Source organism: Sphaeramia orbicularis, chromosome 8, assembly GCF_902148855.1.
Source record: "Sphaeramia orbicularis chromosome 8, fSphaOr1.1, whole genome shotgun sequence".
Taxonomy (NCBI): Eukaryota; Metazoa; Chordata; class Actinopteri; order Kurtiformes; family Apogonidae; genus Sphaeramia; species Sphaeramia orbicularis.
The window spans coordinates 33873722-33892553 of NC_043964.1; the positions used below are offsets into that span (position 1 = coordinate 33873722).

Consider the following 18832-nt stretch of genomic DNA (forward strand, 5'->3'; position numbering starts at 1 on the left):
AGGCAAATGACTGAAAATGTGTATTTGTCATATTTTACATTCAATTACAGATGCAGTACTTATGTTGTTCCTAGCATTTTGAACTGACACGCAGGTACATTCTTTTTTTTTTTTTTTAAGATCGCCAATGAATTAGACAGAAATAGACAGAGAGGATAGATATATGAGCATATATATTTACAGCTGCATATGACTTTCATCACCAATTTTTCATCAGATCTGTAAAACCCGAGTCATAGCCTAAATACCAAAAATCCATAAGTCTTTCCATGATTACACACCTGAATCTCTTCCCATAAAGTCGCATTATGGCCGCAGCAGCAACCAGTGTTGGGCAAATTACTTTCAAAAAGTATAAAAAGTAATTAGTTAAAGTTACTAGTTACTTTCCCAGAAAATTACTTTTAAAAAGTATGAAAAATAATTAGTTAAAGTTACTAGTTACTTTCCCAGAAAAGCAATTGAAGTAGTAATTTAATTACTCCTTTATAAATGTAATTAGTTACTGGGAAAAATAATTATTGGGTTACTTTTTTGAGAAACATTCAAATATGTATACAAAAGACTCCAGTCCATGAACGTCACGTCTCTAGTACCTTGGCTGAGTGAGCCAGGACGGATAACAGCTGTTAGATATCAATGCATAACACTGCGTCACATTTCGCTGTCGGTAAAGGTAATGGTAAATGGTAAATTGTAACGTTTCAAATAGTAATTAATTAGATTATCCGTTACTGGAAATCAATAACATTTTTAATGCCATTATTCCCAACACTGGCAGCAACAAACAAGGAAACAGCTTCATTACCTCTTGTTACTGCAGCTGGGTGGAGTTCTGCTTCCCACAACGTACATCAAAATGCCCAAGTGACCTACTGGCTCTGTAAAAAAATGGATTGTTTATGGTGGGGTACACTTCGAAATTGTTCACCGTGAGGGAAGAAATTCAGGTGTGTAATCACGGAAAGACTTATGGATTTGTGATGCTTAGGCTATGACTCGGGTTTTACAGATTTGATGAAAAACTGGTGACAAAAGTCATACACAGCTTTAACAGTATACCATCAGTATACCATCAGGACATATTTTGAATACAGATCAGTGTTATTAGTAGCTGATGAGCATTCAGTCCTCTGGGACTGAAAATTAATATGTTACCTTTGAAAAAAGACAAAGAGAAACAGTTTTATGTATTTTCTGAAACCATCAAGTGAATATAATATCACACAATAAGTGAAGTAAATCCAAATGCTCAGACAGAAATGCAAACATAATGATTTCATTAGCACTAATCAACAACACCACCTATGTCTCATGGTTCAAAGTTGATGTATATTTACACTATTTCCTTCACCATTAGCTTTCTTTGTTTTTTCCACCATCTGTCCGTTCCTCGGTCTTGTCCAAATCCTCTGAGACTGATGGCACATCCTTCTGTTGGAATACATTGGAAAAAGTGCTTAAAGTACATATTAATTGCATAGTTAATACAATATCAGAAAAAAAAATCAGACATAGTTTCGCTTTTTGGACAAGCTCACCATAGATCTTTCTTCTCTTTTCCTCTTGCAAATACATGCCAGCCATTTCATGTACTCCTCTCTCACCTACACAGTAAAACAGATGTGATATTGCACTTCTTTAAAATATCTAAATTTCTATTGGCACAGTACTGTGGCACAAAATATTGGTTTGTCTATTACCACAGAGCCAATCAGTGCCCTTGTTATATCATGTGTAGACTAGTAACTTGTCACATCCCGAAACGTCAGATCCCGAAAAGTACTAAGGCAACCAGATAGCAAATAGTTAGTGGAAAAGTCAGTGGAATTTTAGATCAGAAGGTAATGCTTTGGACTGAAACTTAGATGACTTGCGTTCGCTTGCCAGAGTATCACTGTTTTTTTCAGCAGATTTTCAAATGGGGGCGGGGGGCATGGCGCCAAGGGTGCCAGTAGGTAAATCTGACACTGATATAAATCAGCCACTTGGACGATGTTCAGAGTGCAGAATTCGGAGCACAGTACTCAATACACTGAACTGACACAGAACTGAAAAGTAACAGGGCACACTACTGCATCTGACATGTAGCTCCGCACACCCCCTCCAGCCTCACTGACTGCACAGAGCAAAGAACACCATAAAACAACAACATATAGAGCATTTACAACAATAATTCCAATTCTATACTTTATACTATCACTAATTTGTCATTTCTTCCATCAGTTGCCACAGTACTGTGGTAGCAAAATGCACAAAAGAATGTGTAACCCACATGAAAAATCAGGTCACTAACCCTATACGTATATGTCATTTAGACACCTTCAGTGCACCTCTTGTAGGGGGCAGTGTTCCCCCATGAGCGTTTGTGTCCCGTGAGCCTAATTCAGATATCGTGAAGTCTGCACCTGCGTGACGCCACTTCCTGTCAAACACGAGGCAGGAAGCTGCAGACACGAGGAGACGGCTGCGAAACCAAGCATACTGTAGCCGACACAAGGTGGATAAGTGGAGAAATACATCCACAGTCAGGACCCCGGTAGCCACAGACGTATCGTGGTTTCATCCCACTAAGCTGTGAGCCGAGGAGGATAAACTCCCCTTGTGAGAATTTATGCATGCTGAACCTCTGGTGAGTTAGCAGATCGTTAGCTGGCTTTTTGCTAGCTCCTCTGAAGGAAAAAAATGTTTATTGTGCTATTAACTTGATATAAGTTGGTCTACCTTGCTCAGTAGATGTCGTAAGATGTTTTCCAATGTTTTTTCATGGTTTTTGTGCACTTAATTTTGTAATTTAAAGCTTAAAAAAAGATCACTAGCTTGTATGCTGATGATAGTGATATGCTAATCGCTAGCGCAAGTTGCTTATAGCTTATTGTATGTTCTACTTAGCTCATGCTAATTGCTGAGCCAAAATGAACTTCATAAATATTTTGTACTGAGAGGCATTTCATTTATTTTTATGCCATTTGAATGGCTAATTTTATGTTATTAACTACTGCAATATGTAACAGTGCCATTAAGGTGTGGTATTTCATTTATAATTAAGAAAATTTCACTATTGTGTATAAACAAAAAAAAATAATTATTTTATTTGATGTTAAACAGTTAAATATTAAAAAAAGGTGGATTAAAATAGCTAAAATTGATGATATATGTCAAATAGAGGTTAAAAATTATGCATAAACTGTGTGTCTGTCAAACAGTACTATTGTATGTAGTAATTCATGAATAATTGATTACATTTATGGTCAAAACTAATTGTTATAATTTACTTTAATGTGTGTATGTATTTCCTTGATGCTTGGTGATATTTTTCATGCACAGAACTAGGAAAAATACTGAGATCTCATGAGAAACAGACAGAATCAGATGAAGAATCTCACAACTCTGCACCTTCTGTGTAGGTTGTTTTTTTTTTGTTCCCCTGGTTAGCCTGATCAACTGTTAGAGGACTAGAAAGAGATGACTTAGATGGCGAGCCCAGCCCAGCGATTCTGAGAGAGAGAGAGAGTTAGAGATGTGGTGTGATGTGGTGTGATGTGATGTGGCCAGCCGCAGAACCTTCTATGAAGACTTCAGATCATCTGAATCACTTATTCTGAAGACAGGTAAGATACACACACTCCCCACCTACCTGGGTAGTAGAAATTGAGGATGGAATAACTGAATGGACATAAACACAGAACGATCACGCACACATTGGGAATCCCTTTTCGTAACTGAACTCACCAGAGCCTTGAGTTGGAGAGCTTGACTTCAATGGACTCTTATTTCATTTTATCATATCGCGCCTTATTTTGGTACTTAAATGTAAATCCAAGCTGTAATTGTTTACTATTTGTTGTGTGCTGACATTAAAGTGTCACCTGTTCATAATCCTACACCCACCCCTTTTTGAGTCACTTCCTGGTGCAACTCCTATTGGACCTAGAGTGATGTGAGTATCTCTTTAACCTAAAAGTTAGGACCAAATGTGCTACAAATGCACTGAAGTATACGCCATATATTACCACAGTGCTGTGGCAACAAGAGGCTAATGAGTAAAAAAAAACATAACAATAACAAGAGGTTAATGAGTTCATGTAACAGCCTCCATGATTGGCTCTAGTACAAATGCTAACGTTTGATTTGCTCTATGGCAATAGACAAACTGATATTTCGTGTCACAGTACTGTGGCAGTAGCCATTGGCTTAAAATATACTGAGAGGTTCAAAAGGGGAACCAATTAAAAGGGTGTAGAGAATCTACCTCTTTGTTGAGTAAACAGTGGACGATGAAGAGGAAGGTTCCCTGTTGTGAGTTGAGAATTATGAAGAGAACCTGGAAGAAAACATTGGTCTGGTACAGGCCAAGAATCCAGGTACAGCCCAGGATGAAAAACTGGGCCACGATCTTAAACACTATCAACCTGAAAACACAGACAAGAATATGTTATTTTCATTATTACTGTTTGATAATATTGAGGAAAACGATGAATAATCTGTGCAGGTATTTCTAGTGACAGAAAACTCATCAGTTATCAGTCAAAATCAAACCTTGTATCTGTGGACTGAGAGACACCACTCTTCATGTTGGCCAAGGTGGTTCTCAGACTCCATAAAGTAGCACAGAATACCATGCAGTTGAGCTGAAAGAAGAAACACATTCAGTTTGAGTTTGGAGGTGACCATTGGAAGGTCTGTAGATAGGTACAGAAGTACACTAATACACTCACTGCAAGGATAGTAATTACTGGTCCAGTTAAAGCCCAATTGAAGTTACGTTTTTGTGACAACCAGCACCTGCAATTCAATAAAACATATAAAACCCATAATTAAAAATAAATCTTCATGAGGACATGAGTAAGTTAATGTCACTGATCATGCTACTCACGCGCCTGCCTCAGTGGCACCATATCCATCAGAATACACCAATGCAGAGACGCCTACAATCACAAAAGGAACACCGTAGCCAATCACATACAGAAGTGGCCTGGGGAGGCCATCTCTCTGGATCACCTGCACCTTAGTGAGTCTGCGGACCAGCAGGTACAGCTGCACTGCTTCCAGCTGCATCCACACGAAACTTGCAACAACTAAGAAGTGGAGAATCCCTGCCATGACGGTGCAGGCCAGCTGTGAAGACCAATGAATGAAAGATGTCGTATTGGGCCAAGGAGTACTTCTGAGGATGAAAATCTGCATCTAAACCTCACTGTACCTCTCGTTCAGCATATTTTTCATTCCACAGCAGCAGTAGGTGTGATAATGAGAGGCTGAGGCAGAGGTGAAGACGGGCTGTGTTGTTGATTTTGGGGTTCCAGCTGCACAGGAGGAAGGTGAGAATGGCCAAAGCAAAGAAGAAGAGTCCAACAATCACACACATTCGGTTCAGCCACTCTAAGAAATCATCTTCTGGTGGAGGCTGAGGAGATAAACACACACTAAAATAAGAGGTATACAGAAATCACCCCAACTTTGGCTGCAGAAACCTGTTGAAATAAATGCAGTGTGTGAATACACACTAATCTGGAATACCTCCCCGATCTGCATGATGAGGGCAAATGTGGAGAGATGAGAGCAGCTGCACACTGTGTAGTTATCAGTAGTGTATGCAACCCAGCAGCCATCCACTGACCAACGCATGGTACTGGTCTTTCCTCCTGTTTTTTTACCACCTTGTGCTTCCTCTGGTTTGCCCTCCCAGTACACACATGTCACCATACCATCTCCAGGTAATTTCTAAGGAAACACATTATGACATATAATAAAAGGGAACAAGACATATGGAATGTATCCATCTTGATAAAGTAGATGGATGGCTGAAATGACTGTTTGATTCATTGACACCTTCTTGTGTTGAACGGTGAAGTTGACAGGCTCTGTGAGGTTGGTGTTGTTCACTGAGGGGAGGACTGCAGTAATAACATCAGAGTACATCTCTGTCCTGTTTTCTGTTTTAAAGTATTGATGACTGAGAAGACTCTCCATCCCATTAAGAGTCAGAAAGGCAGCTGCTGCAGAACCTGGAGATGTCAACATGACACTGACAGTTAATAACACAACAAACCTTTGACAACTTTGGTAACTTTTGAACTTCTCACCATTATTTTTTTCGACCAAACTTCCCATGTTGATTTCCATGGTGTTTCCATTGGCTGTGAGAGAAGAGCTCTTTGCTTTGCCTCCAGGTCCAAAGGTTTCTAGACTTAAGTCTAGCACATCAACACCAGCTTGATTCAATATCCACTCAGTATACGAACAGTCAGTCCACAGTAAAGTAAGATGAATATCTCTTACCCACTGTTGAACTCTTTAAGTTCCTCGTTGTTTGGTTCTGACCTGACTCCACCAATGCAGAAACTAAACGGTCTGAGATGCCCAGGATCGCACTGCCAGTGTCCCCGTCTCCTTCACTACTCACCTTAATTGACCTGGCACGAGGACCAACACCTGACACTTCCTACAAACACAAATATGTGCAGTGAATAAGTCACCTGACTGATTAAATCACAAATGAAAGATTGTTATAGTGATACCAGATGTTTATAGAAAAGTACCATAGATGATGCAAAGCAGTTTTCAACAGTCTGTAGAGAAAGCACAGAAAAAAGAAAAAATTAAACACAATTTTGTTTATTGTTAAGGTTTATTATTGAAACTTCACATTTAAAATTTCTTCTGACCGCTTCTGGTATGAACATTCCTTCATTGTTTTTCAGGTCATCGTCCATGTAGTCAAGAAAGGCCCTCTCTTTTGTCTGACCCTGGAAGAAAATAAAATAAAAAAAAAAAAAAATTAAGTACTGTTGGCAGTTTACATAAAACCCAAACTGGTACTATTACAAAATTAGAAAGAAATAGAAAATCCCTTGCAGAAAATCCTTTTCTGTCGGTTGTTTCTTGTCTTTTTCTTACCTCAGTGGGTGTTATCTCATCCAGAACATCTTGAAGACCTGTTGAGTTAATACTAAAACAGTTATAAATGAACATTTACAGTTAACCACACATGAAGTCTGTTCCAGAAAACGGGTTTAAAACACCTGACCTCTGAAATGATGAAGTGTGAAAATGTGCTGGGGTGAGTTTACACTAAAAACAGCCTTAATAATAGACACAAGGTCATAACATCCTGAACCCTTAGTCACTGATATCATGTATAATATGTGAATTTGATGGCAGAAAATTCCATTCATATTAATCACCGGAACACATCCCAACATTTAAGATGGTGATATATTTGGAAACAATCATATAAAAAAAAATAAGACAATGGGAAAGTCACTTTTAGCCCCCACTCCTAAAGTCCAATACTTGTATGAATGTATGATATTCCCTGTTTTTCACTAAACCCTCTTCCTGGAACAGACCCCTGGTTTTATGATTGTACTGTAAACTGAGTAATAAACAAACATTCTCAGCTCACCTTTACAAAATGAGACTCCTACAATCCACTGGAGTCCAGTTGAGGGATAAAAACCATCCGGACAAGAACAATAAAAGGTTCCTGGCCTATTAGTGCACACAGTTTGAAAACCACATATACCTGGAGTTTCACTGCACTCATCTATATCTGTAGAGATAAAAGCAGTGTTAATGATCAAACAGCCAAATATATGATCACTGGGATTGGGAGTCAAGAATCGGTTCTTTTGAGAACAGGTTCCCTGTTGCTCAAATCATTGGAATCGTTTGCCTGCCTGCTTAATGATTCTGCTTATTGACTCTGCCTTTGTTGCACATGTGTGATGTTGTCACACGCACACTGCATGTTTTAGTTCAGACCGTAACCAACATGGCGTCAAGTGAGAAACGCTCCAAAGTATGGCTATATTTCACTCAAAAAGATGACACCAGGGCCACTTGTAACACTTTGAAAGCTTCCATTTCTTCAAAGTGGGAAATCCCTCCAGTATGCTAAAACATTTGTCCACACAGCATGCAATTAATTTGCAGTAATGTCACTTATTTGATACACTACTTAGCAACGCAGAGTGAACACCAGGACGTCATGTGGTTCTTGGGGGGGGCAAAAAAACATCCTGCACTCTCAACTAAAAATTTCTGAAGGTAGGGAAAAGGAAAATGAGGTGCACAACAGCGGGAGATATAGAGGAATAAGTAAAGCGTCTTACGTTTCACTTTCACTGTACGGTGCCCCACCCTCCCAACCCCCGAACAGGGCCCAGCATCAGCTGTTATTATTTGTGCATACTCTATATGTTAATTTTCTGTGCAGAGATGGAGATATAAAAGACAGCTGATGCAAACACACCCGTTAGTAGTCTCTTATTCCTTCACCCAGTGAGAATCAATAGGGAATTGGATTGATAAGCAAAATCGATAATGGAATTGGAATCATTAAATTCTTATCGATTCCCATCCACATATGTGTAAGTTGTTAAGGTTACCTGTACATGGGTTAGCAAAGCTGGCAATCCTTTTTGGGTTTTTCTCTCGATAACCAGGGAAACACGTGCAGATGTAAGACCCAATGGAATTTGAGCAGTTAGAAAGAGGTCCACAGATGGTAGCATCTTCAACACACTCATCAATATCTGAGAAAAAAATGCAAATAAAATACATAATATATTGTGTTTATCAAAGACAAATTGGACTGAGGTATTTCAACACTTCATCTTTTCTAATGTGATGTCTATAAATACCAATACAGATGTTGATCTCGGTGGGGTCTTGAGCTCGGTCAGTCGGTGCGTAACCCACCTCACATGCACAGGTATGAGCTCCAAATGTGTTGGTGCAATTTGAATCAGGACCACAGATGGTGGAATTAAAACACTCATCGAAATCTGGAGATGAACAGCTACTGTTATTGACAATGCTTTCTTGAGACAAAACACTATTTTCCTTTCTTTGTCACTTTAAATCATTCTTTAATTGCTGTACACAGACCTACGCAAGGAGCAGTTTGACCAGGACTGAGCACAAAGCCTGTATGACAATCACACACATAACTTCCAGGATTGTTGGTGCAGGTCCCATTACCTCCACAGATATTGTCAAGGCATTCATCAATATCTACAGAGAGCAGGAATGAAGGTATGTAACATTATGCCATTTTTTATAGCTGTTGTAATGTTAACAAATAATAAATGTCACACAGAAACTCGTTTTCAGATTGTACCTATGCATGGGTTGGCCCCTGAAGGTGGTAAAGTTGAATTTGTTGCAATGTATCCATTCAGACAGGTACAGAAATATGATCCAATGGTATTGTTACAATTAGAGTTAGATCCACAAATTTTACCTGAAGTCTTCTCACACTCATCTGTTTCTGTTCACACATGAAACAAACATAATATTTTAGTTGAGTAAATGAGATGAGCAGGATGAAGCAGAGACTGACTGTTCTCTTGCTCACACAGCATTAGTGTTTGACTGGTGTACAAACCTGTTGCCTGAAAGTAAACACTCAGTAACATCATGAACTTATAAAAACATGAGAAAAATAGAAAATACAGGCAGAAGGCGAGGTCTCTACAGGTAAATACAACACCACACACTTCCAGAGTGAAATGACAATGAGATGATTTTTTTTCTTTTGTTTCAATTGTAAATAATAATAATCAAAGCAAGAAGAGATAATGGCATGTATAATTATTTTAGCGCCTATAAAAAAAAGAAATAGATCTTATCTTGGGTATATTTTAAATGATTCCAACATGACTATATGAACTTATTAACGAAGGCAATGTTAAAATCAAACAGAACACAAAGATTATTGCAACAAATGAGTGGGTTACAGTAACTGTTTAGGGATATACTGAGGTCAAATAATCAAAATTAATGTCATGTTTGAGTGAAACTGAAGAAAATCATTTCACATCTGGCTTTTGATGTCACTCAAACTTTACAACAGAGACTTCAGAGGATCAGAGGGCTTCACTGGGAGATAAAACTGAGAGTCATCAACATAATTAAAAGAAACACCATGCTGATATTACTTCCCCCCAGGGGGAACATGTAAAAGGAAAACTAAATAGGTCCCACAATCAATCCTTGAGGTACCTCATACATATTAATACTTAAGGACAACAGACAGTTTTTGACAGACGCTCAAAACTTTGTTTTGTAAATAATATGTGAACCAGCCCAATGTCATCCATGACAGGCCTACCCAGTACCTCAGTCTATCAGCTACTATACCATGGTCAAGTTTATCAAAAACAACATTCAGATCCAACAGGACAAGGACTGATCACATACCCAAGTCAGTCAGTATTCATCAAAAGATCATTGGTAACCTTAAGGAGAGCTGTGTCTTCTGAAAAGATGCAATTACCTTGTTTATTTTAATTACCTCTGCCAAGGAGGTTATGTTTTTGCCGGTGTTGGTTTGTTTGTCTGTCCGTGTGCAAGATAACTCAAAAAGTTATGGACAGATTTGGATGAAAGTTTCAGGAAATGTTGATACTGGCACAAGGAAGAAATGATTACATTTTGGTGGTGATCGGGGGGGGGGGGGGGGCACACTGATCTGCCTTGGCGGAGGTCTGTGCTCTCCGAGTGCTTTTCTAGTTGATTATGTTTTAGTCATAATTGTGTGTTTTCCACTTGCCTCTTTTCCATTTTTGTAAAGCACTGTGAATTGCCCTGTGTATGAATTGTGCTATAGAAATAAATTTGCCTTGCCTTAAGCTGCAGGTTATTGATTCAATGGAAACTGGACAAAGATAAAAAATTCTCCAGAAAAGTAGAATCAGTCAGGTTACTTTTATGTATTTATTTACTTATTTTTAAGCTAAAGGTCAATTACTTATGCAGTACTTGTCATACTTGATTTCAATCTAAATAAAGATCAAAACTAGTGGATGGTGACACCAGAGGAAGGCCACAAGACTCAAAGAGAACATGCAAACTCTACACAGAATATAATCAATGATAATAATTCTTGCTTTACTTCTAGAAAAATAAACATTTACCATTGCAGCCATATGATTCTGGTGTGGGGAGGTGTTCTGGTGGGAGTTCATATCCATTGATACATTTGCAAGCTCCTATATGGTTACACTCAGCAAGTGGTCCACAGCAGTCTGCTGTACAGTTAGAATGATCTGAAGAGAGACAATGTAGTAAAATGAGAATACAACAAGAGAATTCATATTTGTGCATCACTCTTTTTCATGTTTTTTGACTGCCATGCCATATTTACAGTGAGTGATGTCAATTTTTCTTTTTGTTTGGGTAAAGGTTATTGTGGATGTACTTACAACATAAGTACAACAGCACCTGTGCCATGTAAATACAGAAATAGCACATCTAATTTTGTCAGCTCTTTCAACCTTTTCAGTCCTATGCCATGGTAATGAGGTTTTTGTGTCATGGCTGTGAAAACATTTAATATCACTGCAGGTGTGCCAATGAAAACCAAGACACATGAATTACAAAAACAATGTCATATCCATTACTGGACAGCAGGAACAACGGACAATATGTCAGAAGTGGTCTCATGTGATGTACGGGAACTGAAATCTTGACAGATTAAGTCTGTTATTAATTATTTATGAATTCTTCCTCTTTCATTTCATTTTGTATTTATGTTTGATTTGTTCTAGCTTCTTTCATTATTTTATTTTCAGCCTTACTTTCCATTTTGTAGTGCTGATTATTATGTATATGGGGGGTTTTTTAACCTCAGATTTGTGTTTTTATATCAGGTCAATGACAATATCTTATAACATTTGACAGTACATATTTAATAATACTAATACTACTGCTACTATAATATAATCTGTGAAATTAGAGATGTCTGCAGTTTTGTTGTGCACACCTTCAACAAGTCTCTTCCATTACACCACACTTTACATGTTGATAATGAAATGTAAAACATTAAATCACCACAGTACTTACATATCATATATCCCATGTTAGACCATGGCTGTCGTAATGGTTTATAGATGAAGAATCCACCAGGACACAGAATCACCTCCGTTTGTACATTTCTACCGTTACATCCAGAATATCTAATGAATGCATATCCTGTTACTGATGGAGACTCAGGTGTTGGATCATCAAATGGAATATAAAGAGGATACTGTGTGCCACCACGATTGTTTGACGAACATTCTGGATAAACTTTGTCTCCTCCGATCCCCGTGAAGCGCCAAAACTTGTTATAGAGCGATGCATCACCTTTGGGCCAACCAGGGAAGGAAGTTGATGTAAATCCTACATTGCGCCATGGTTCTGTAATATTTGTGTATGCATCACAGGCATCTGTAGAAAGGCAGAAAATGGCAATAGTGACTAAGTGATAATTGGTTGTGCACATTAATACAAGTTCTTGTTTTGTCTTGAAAAAAATTCATGTGTGTTTTGATTTTAAGTCATTCTTTAGTTGCTGTATACAGACCTACGCAAGCAGGAGTTTCATCAGGAATGAGCTCAAAGCCTGTATGACATTTACAAACATAACTTCCAAAACTGTTGGTACAGGTGCCGTTGTCTCCACAGACATTGTCAAGACATTCATCATAATCTACAGAGAGCAGGAGTGAAGGTGTACAACATTATGTTAGTTTTATAGCTAGTGTAATGTTAACAAACAATAACTGTAACACAGAGGAACTCATTTTCAGATTGTACCTATGCATGGGTTGGTCCCTGAAGGTGGTAAAGTTGAATTTTCTGCAGCGAATCCATTCATACAGGTACAGATGTGTGATCCAGTTGTATTATCACAATTAGAGTAAGATCCACAAAGTTCAATACTGTTCGCACACTCATCTGTGTTGGTCAACACATGAAACAGATATATTTTAGTTGAGTAAAGACAACTAGCAAACATTAGGCCACTTCTACTTTCTGCTACCACATGCTTTTTTCTCTGCTGTGTCCGACCAAAATGTCAGTGTTAGACCAGAGACAGGCTGTGAGTACTGTGTGTCCACTTTGCCCAGATTTTTGTCTCTTTGACCAAACCATCAAATTAACAGTAGTGCACTGAATGAGATAAGCAGGATGAAGCAGAGATTATTTTCTATTGCTCACACAGCATTAGTGATTGACTGGTGTACAAACTTGCTGCCTGAAAGTAAACACTCGGAAACATCACAAACTTATAAAAACTAGAGAAAAATTGAAAACGTGTAGAAGGCGAGGTCTCTACAGGTAAATACAACACCACACACTTCTAGAGTGAAATGATAATGAGTAAATTTTTTTCTTTTGTTTCAAATATAAATAATATTAACCTCCTGAGACCCAGTAAAGTCAAAGTTTTGGCTTTTTTTTACATTAAACAACTGTCTTGAATGAAAACTGCATGATGCAACAGTTTTTTCAGATACATTTTTTAACATTCTTTTTATTTATTTTTTAATGGAATGTCCTTTGTAATGGACAACATTTTCTTTTAAAGTAAAATTGTCAAACTTTTGTCCCCTACAAAGGACAAAAATGCATCATTGTGTCTCAGGAGGATAATCAAAGCAATAAGAGATAATGGCATGTATAATTACTTACTCTAAAAAATGGAAATGGGTCTTATCTTGGATATATTTTACATGATTCCAACATGACTATATGACCTTATTAATAAAGGCAATGTTAAAATCAAATAGAACACAAAGATTATTGCAACAATTGAGCAGTAGGTTATAGTAACTGTTAGGGGATATACATTGTGCCACAGCTGTGTAATATTGTGTTTGTATCACAAGCATCTGTAGAAAGGCAGACAATGGCAATAATGACTAAGTGGTAACTGGTAGTGTACAATGATACAAGGTCTTGTTTTGTCTTGAGAAAACACCATTCATACCAGAAGATGCTTTTGTAGTTACAGGGATTGTCAGTAAACCTAAAAAAGAAAAGGGAGAGTTGAAAAATAGCATGTTTGACATCACTTATGTTATATGTCAAATTCAGTCATTGCTAATCAAGTAAACTCAATGCAAAACAATTTCAATGTTTTTTGAAAAAAAGTTAATTGGTAACACTTTACAATAAGAGTCCCTTAATTACCATTAGTTAATGCATTACTGAAGGTCCTGTACAGAGAATTCATTTAAAGTGGAATGTAGCAACACCTTCGACCAGAATCGGTGGTGTTTTTAAGGAACAAAAACTATGCTTCCCATGAGCACTAGCGCCTACTGTCGTAAGGGTATAACTCTGGCCATGGCTGCATTTGTTTTGAAGTTAATTAATAAAGAATGGATCCTCTTTACAACACTGCATTTCTTTTTTCAAGACAGCAACTTGCAGGAGCAAAGTGACATTTGAAACGAGACAACAAGAAAACTTTATAAAGTCCATTTGTAGTGTAGCTTAGTAACTGCCGTGAAAACGAACAATGAAACCTAACTTTGAAAGTCCGACTCCTGCTTCTATGTTTCTTTTCCTCTGGAGCTCCGGAGTGTTACTCACAGACCGGTGTTTAAGACATGTCCCAATAATATATATTTGCACTAGCTTTTCCACAAAGTATTCAGTCTTTTCCATAAATGACTTCAGTCATTCAACATCTTCCTCATTCTGCATCAGCAGTTCAGCTCTAGCTGCTTCAGCCTTCTGCATTCACAGTATTCGACTGTTAGGATTGTCTTGTTCCTGAAGGACAGTTTAGTATCCAGGCCCCGGCATGAACATTCAACTCCATACAGAACCATTTCAGTCTCACCTTCCAAAGCCCTTAGTTTGGACTGAAATAATGCTCCAAATCAAACAGATTACGGATGCCACAGAGCTAGCCCTGTGGCTAACACACAAGTGTTTACGAAGTGTTTGACTGAGCTACCAACAGCCACAACAGTCAAATCTAATGTTCCAATGCATATGTATAAAGAACAAGCATTCTAGACCTGTGGGGAAGGAAGAGGGACAACTCCAGCTCTGTTTTCATTCCTTTAACTCCCTTAGTTCTATCCATCGGTTCAATGCAGAGGTTTACCGGTGTTTTGGCAGGTGCTCTGTCACTCTACCGTTTAGTTTTCTTTTTGCCAGTCCAGCTTCAGTTCCAGTGTCCACCACTACAACAAAATAAATCCGAGAAATCCCTTTCTTTAGGAAAAAGGACAAACCTTATTCCTCACTTGTTCAGCTTACTTTTGACTACTTAATTCTGCCAGTCGGTGTGTTGTTGTCAGCATTAGCTTTATATAACAGAGGTTCCAATGCACTTTTTCAAGAAGAAGCTCTGAAGTCTGAGTTCTGAGTTATCATGAACACAGCCTAAATGTTACTTGGGAATTTACTTCTTCTTGCACTGACCCTGCATCTTCATGGCTCAGTCACTGTTAAAATGTAGGAGCTTGACATCTCGCCTCCTCACAAGATCAGGGTTCACACACAGAAGAAAAAAAGAAAACAAGGAAGTTCATCTGGACAGATGGGTACACTGCCTGGAAACAGAGGCCACTATTTTCATGCACTCTCACCATATTGTTATTTTTATTGTGCTATGTTCTTTACTAAATTAGAGATCAGATGTTCATGTTTACTCTAAATTTTCCTCGGTGCAAGTTGAGATGTTCTGTAAATATCTGTTATAATGTGGTAATAAAATGTGTGTAAATAAAATGTGTAACATGCTTTATATGTGATTGTTTCAACTAAATTTCAACTAGTAATGGTTAAGTAATGGTTATTTACCACTGTTATGCATTTCCTATGGATACTAGGGATGTCACGATACCAAAATTCAGAAATCGAAACGGATACCACTAAAAGTATGCGATTCTCAATGCCAAAGTCGATACCATGGTAAAAGAAAAAAAAAAGAATCATAAGAACCCATAAACTTAAACAAGAAATACTTTAAGTATTTGCATATAAATGAATATTGCTCTTGCCTCTAATGCTGCGTTTCCACTACGTGGAACCAGCTCGATTCGACTCGGTATTCCTTGAGACTGTTTCCATTACAGGATAGTACTGACTTTACAGTACCTGGTCGTCATAGCGATGTGGTGCGTTATTTCCGTGTCATCTGTTCAGAGAGTTGCTGAAAACTCGCTCGTTGAGTGTTGTCTCGTCTGAATTTTTATGGCGGCCACCAAAGACTGAATCTCCTTGACCGACCATGGTGTAGTTTTGGGCTGTTATCGTGTGGATTAATGTACTGCTATATTTACTGTCCACTTCCACATCTGTTATTTTTAAAATGGTGGGTCACAGAGACAACTGTCTGACCAATCAGTGGTCTACAGTGTTACACGTCATGTCAGAGGTGATACCAAAAAACTAGTACCGGGTACCAGATTCCAGGTCCTTTTTCGTAATGGAAATGCAAAAAGGCCGAGCCGAGTCGAGTCGAGCCGGTACCACGCAGTGGAAACACGGCAAAACTTTCTCATCTGTCTGCACTGTCAGTCACAGTTTACTGCTTTGAATGCACAGACGTGATTGGCTGAGTGGTATCACATGGGATGGCTCTACATACATGCAATTGGTCTGTGTGTTTCCTCATATACTCTACTGTAAGCTGCGCTGGTTAAAATAGAAGCGTTCCACTACCAGCTGTAGGTCCGGGTCACCCGGACCACGGTCCGCCTGTTAGTGACCACTGGTATAGTTTCTTGTTGTCAGCATTTCATATTGGTGGTGGGCTGAACGGGCCAGGCTGTAAAAACTGCGTCGGGCCATCGGACCAGTGCCAATGTGGAGCCCTGATGATATCGCATGTCAGATGTTTAATGCTGAATAACAGAGCTCACCTTGAATTCTATTAAACAGATCTGGGTGCCTGTCTCCAAGGTGCTTTGCTAGGTTCGTGGTACCCTCCCCCCGTTTGAATTTCGTGGTGGCAGCGCTTACACAGTGGCTTATGCGTGTCAATAACCACGTTGTGGTCGTCTACCTGAAATACTTCCACACATGACTTTTGGCCCCTTTTTTGTCCATTAAACAAGGTGGAGCATTAGTTACAGCTGTGTCCATTCTTTCATGAGTTGCTGTACCTGTTGCATGCCTACTACCAGAGCGTACTGCCCCCATCAATTCCATTCCAGAAGAGTAGTAGCCTATCGATGGTATCGGTTCATAAAAAAATGAGTATCAATGTTTGTTTTTTTTTCATCGTAGTATCAAAGGGTATTTTGAGTATCATTTCTCATGAAATCCCTAATGGAAACTTTACAACAAAGGTCCAAAAAGCATTCACTAATGGTGACCTATGGTTAAGTAATGCTTATGAGGCATGCATTTATTAAGGGTTAGGTCAGGTTACTAATGTTAAACACTGATCTTCAGAGCCCGAGCTCAAGCCCAGTCTCCCTGTACCTGACCTGTCACCCAAACACGAGCTCCCTGTGCTCCCATGACCAACCAGCCCAGCACCAGTAACGACAACGGCGATGGCACCAGTACCAGTAACAGCATCTGGTACCGGCAATGGCAGTGGGAACAAAGTAGCAGACAGTTGCCCTTCTCAACCCCATTAGTAAACTAGAAAAGCAGTCAGAGGCTGCAGACCTACGCCAAGGCAGATCAGCCCCCCGCCCCCCATTAACCCCCAAAACTTTATAATTTGTTCCTTGTGCCAGTATCAATATTTCCAGAAGACTTCATCAACATCCTTCCATAACATTTTAAATTATCTTGACAGACAAACAAACATTACAAATCTGTCACACACACACACACACACACCCCGATTACCACCAAAATTTAATCATTTGTTCTTTGTAGAAGGAAGGATGCCATTCAGTCATGTAGCTCTGTTACAGCAGTGGACAGTGTCTCTTCAAATTATTGACAGAAGATAAACTCTTCAATATAAAACTACTTCTTTTTTTTGAAAATTCACCAGCTTGTGCAGTTTTTCTTGTAGTCATGTCAGCATTTATTAAAAAATGCTGGCAAAATGTTCATGTTCTGTGTAATTTAATCATTTCTTCCTTGTACCAGTATCAACATTTCCTGAAAATGTCATCCAAATCCATCTGTAACTTTTTGAGTTATCTTGCTTAACAGACAAACAAACACCGATGAAAACATAACCTCTGCCGTTCCTTGGTGGATGTAATGATTACTACAGACATTATTAATGGCTCACTAATACATAAGCAATGCCTTAATTAAGGCTGAGTAGTGCATACATAATGATAACTAATTACATTATTCAACTTTTATTAATGCTTAATAATTTATTAACTAACTTTGAGTAGTACACAATAATTAACGGCTTATTAATACATTAACTAATATGTTACCTAGTGCTAAGAAATACATAATAATGATTGATAATACATTATTTAACAGTTTATTAAGGCTTAATAATGCACTAACTTTAATTAAGGGACCCATATTGTAAAGTGTTACTGGTTAATTTATTCCACCACAAAACTAAAATGTAATTGGACACACACACACACATATATACATATATATATATATATATATATATATATATATATATATATATATATATATATATATATATATATATATATAAAGAACTCCTATTTGAGAAACTACCCTTGGTTAAAAAGTTAAAACTTGAATACACTCACCCAGGAGAAGTGTTGAGATGTAGAATTTCATTTTGACACTGACACATCACAGCTGAAGAGTCCAATAAATCCAAATGATCAAGCTTAAAATTTGCACATCACCCAAAAAGTGTGTTTAAACAGTCTGGTGCATATGCAAATTCTATTGTAACTTCTTGAATAGCAAAGACAACAGAAAGTAGAAGGAAGGATGACATTCAGTCATGTAGCTCTGTTACAGCAGTGGAAGGTGTCTCTTCAAATTACTGACAGAAGATAAACTCTTAAATATAAAACAATTACTTTATGAAAATTATTCATCTTGAAAATCATCTTGTGCCTTGTAGTCATGTCAGCATTTATTAAAAAATGCTGACAAAATGTTCCTGTTCTAT

At 38.2% G+C, this 18832-nt stretch overlaps 1 protein-coding gene across 1 annotated transcript; it reads right to left on the reverse strand.

Moving 5' to 3' along the window:
- Positions 1-417: 417 nt before the first annotated feature.
- Positions 418-18479, reverse strand: LOC115425005 (adhesion G protein-coupled receptor E1-like). The gene is made up of 25 exons (XM_030142432.1): positions 18459-18479; positions 13766-13804; positions 12589-12729; positions 12356-12481; positions 11854-12219; positions 10926-11057; positions 9128-9277; positions 8896-9021; positions 8649-8792; positions 8394-8540; positions 7409-7555; positions 6901-6938; positions 6669-6749; positions 6543-6572; positions 6283-6445; positions 6087-6197; positions 5833-6008; positions 5521-5724; positions 5204-5407; positions 4877-5118; positions 4719-4785; positions 4540-4631; positions 4253-4412; positions 1542-1607; positions 418-1434 (listed from the first exon to the last, which is right to left on the reverse strand). The coding sequence occupies exons 3-25, from the start codon at positions 12647-12649 to the stop codon at positions 1357-1359; spliced, it is 3111 nt and encodes a 1036-aa protein (XP_029998292.1). The 5' UTR covers positions 12650-12729; positions 13766-13804; positions 18459-18479; the 3' UTR covers positions 418-1356.
- Positions 18480-18832: the final 353 nt, after the last annotated feature.

Bases quoted from the DNA above. Each gene is read 5' to 3' on its own strand.
- LOC115425005 (XM_030142432.1), bottom strand. From the start codon at position 12,649: ATGAATGGATTCGCTGCAGAAAATTCAACTTTACCACCTTCAGGGACC. The intron at 12,482-12,588 runs GTACAATCTGAA...TGCTCTCTGTAG, and splicing joins AGGGACCAACCCATGCATAG to ATTATGATGAATGTCTTGAC. The intron at 11,058-11,853 runs GTAAGTACTGTG...GTCTCTCTTCAG, and splicing joins TAACATGGGATATATGATAT to ATCATTCTAACTGTACAGCA.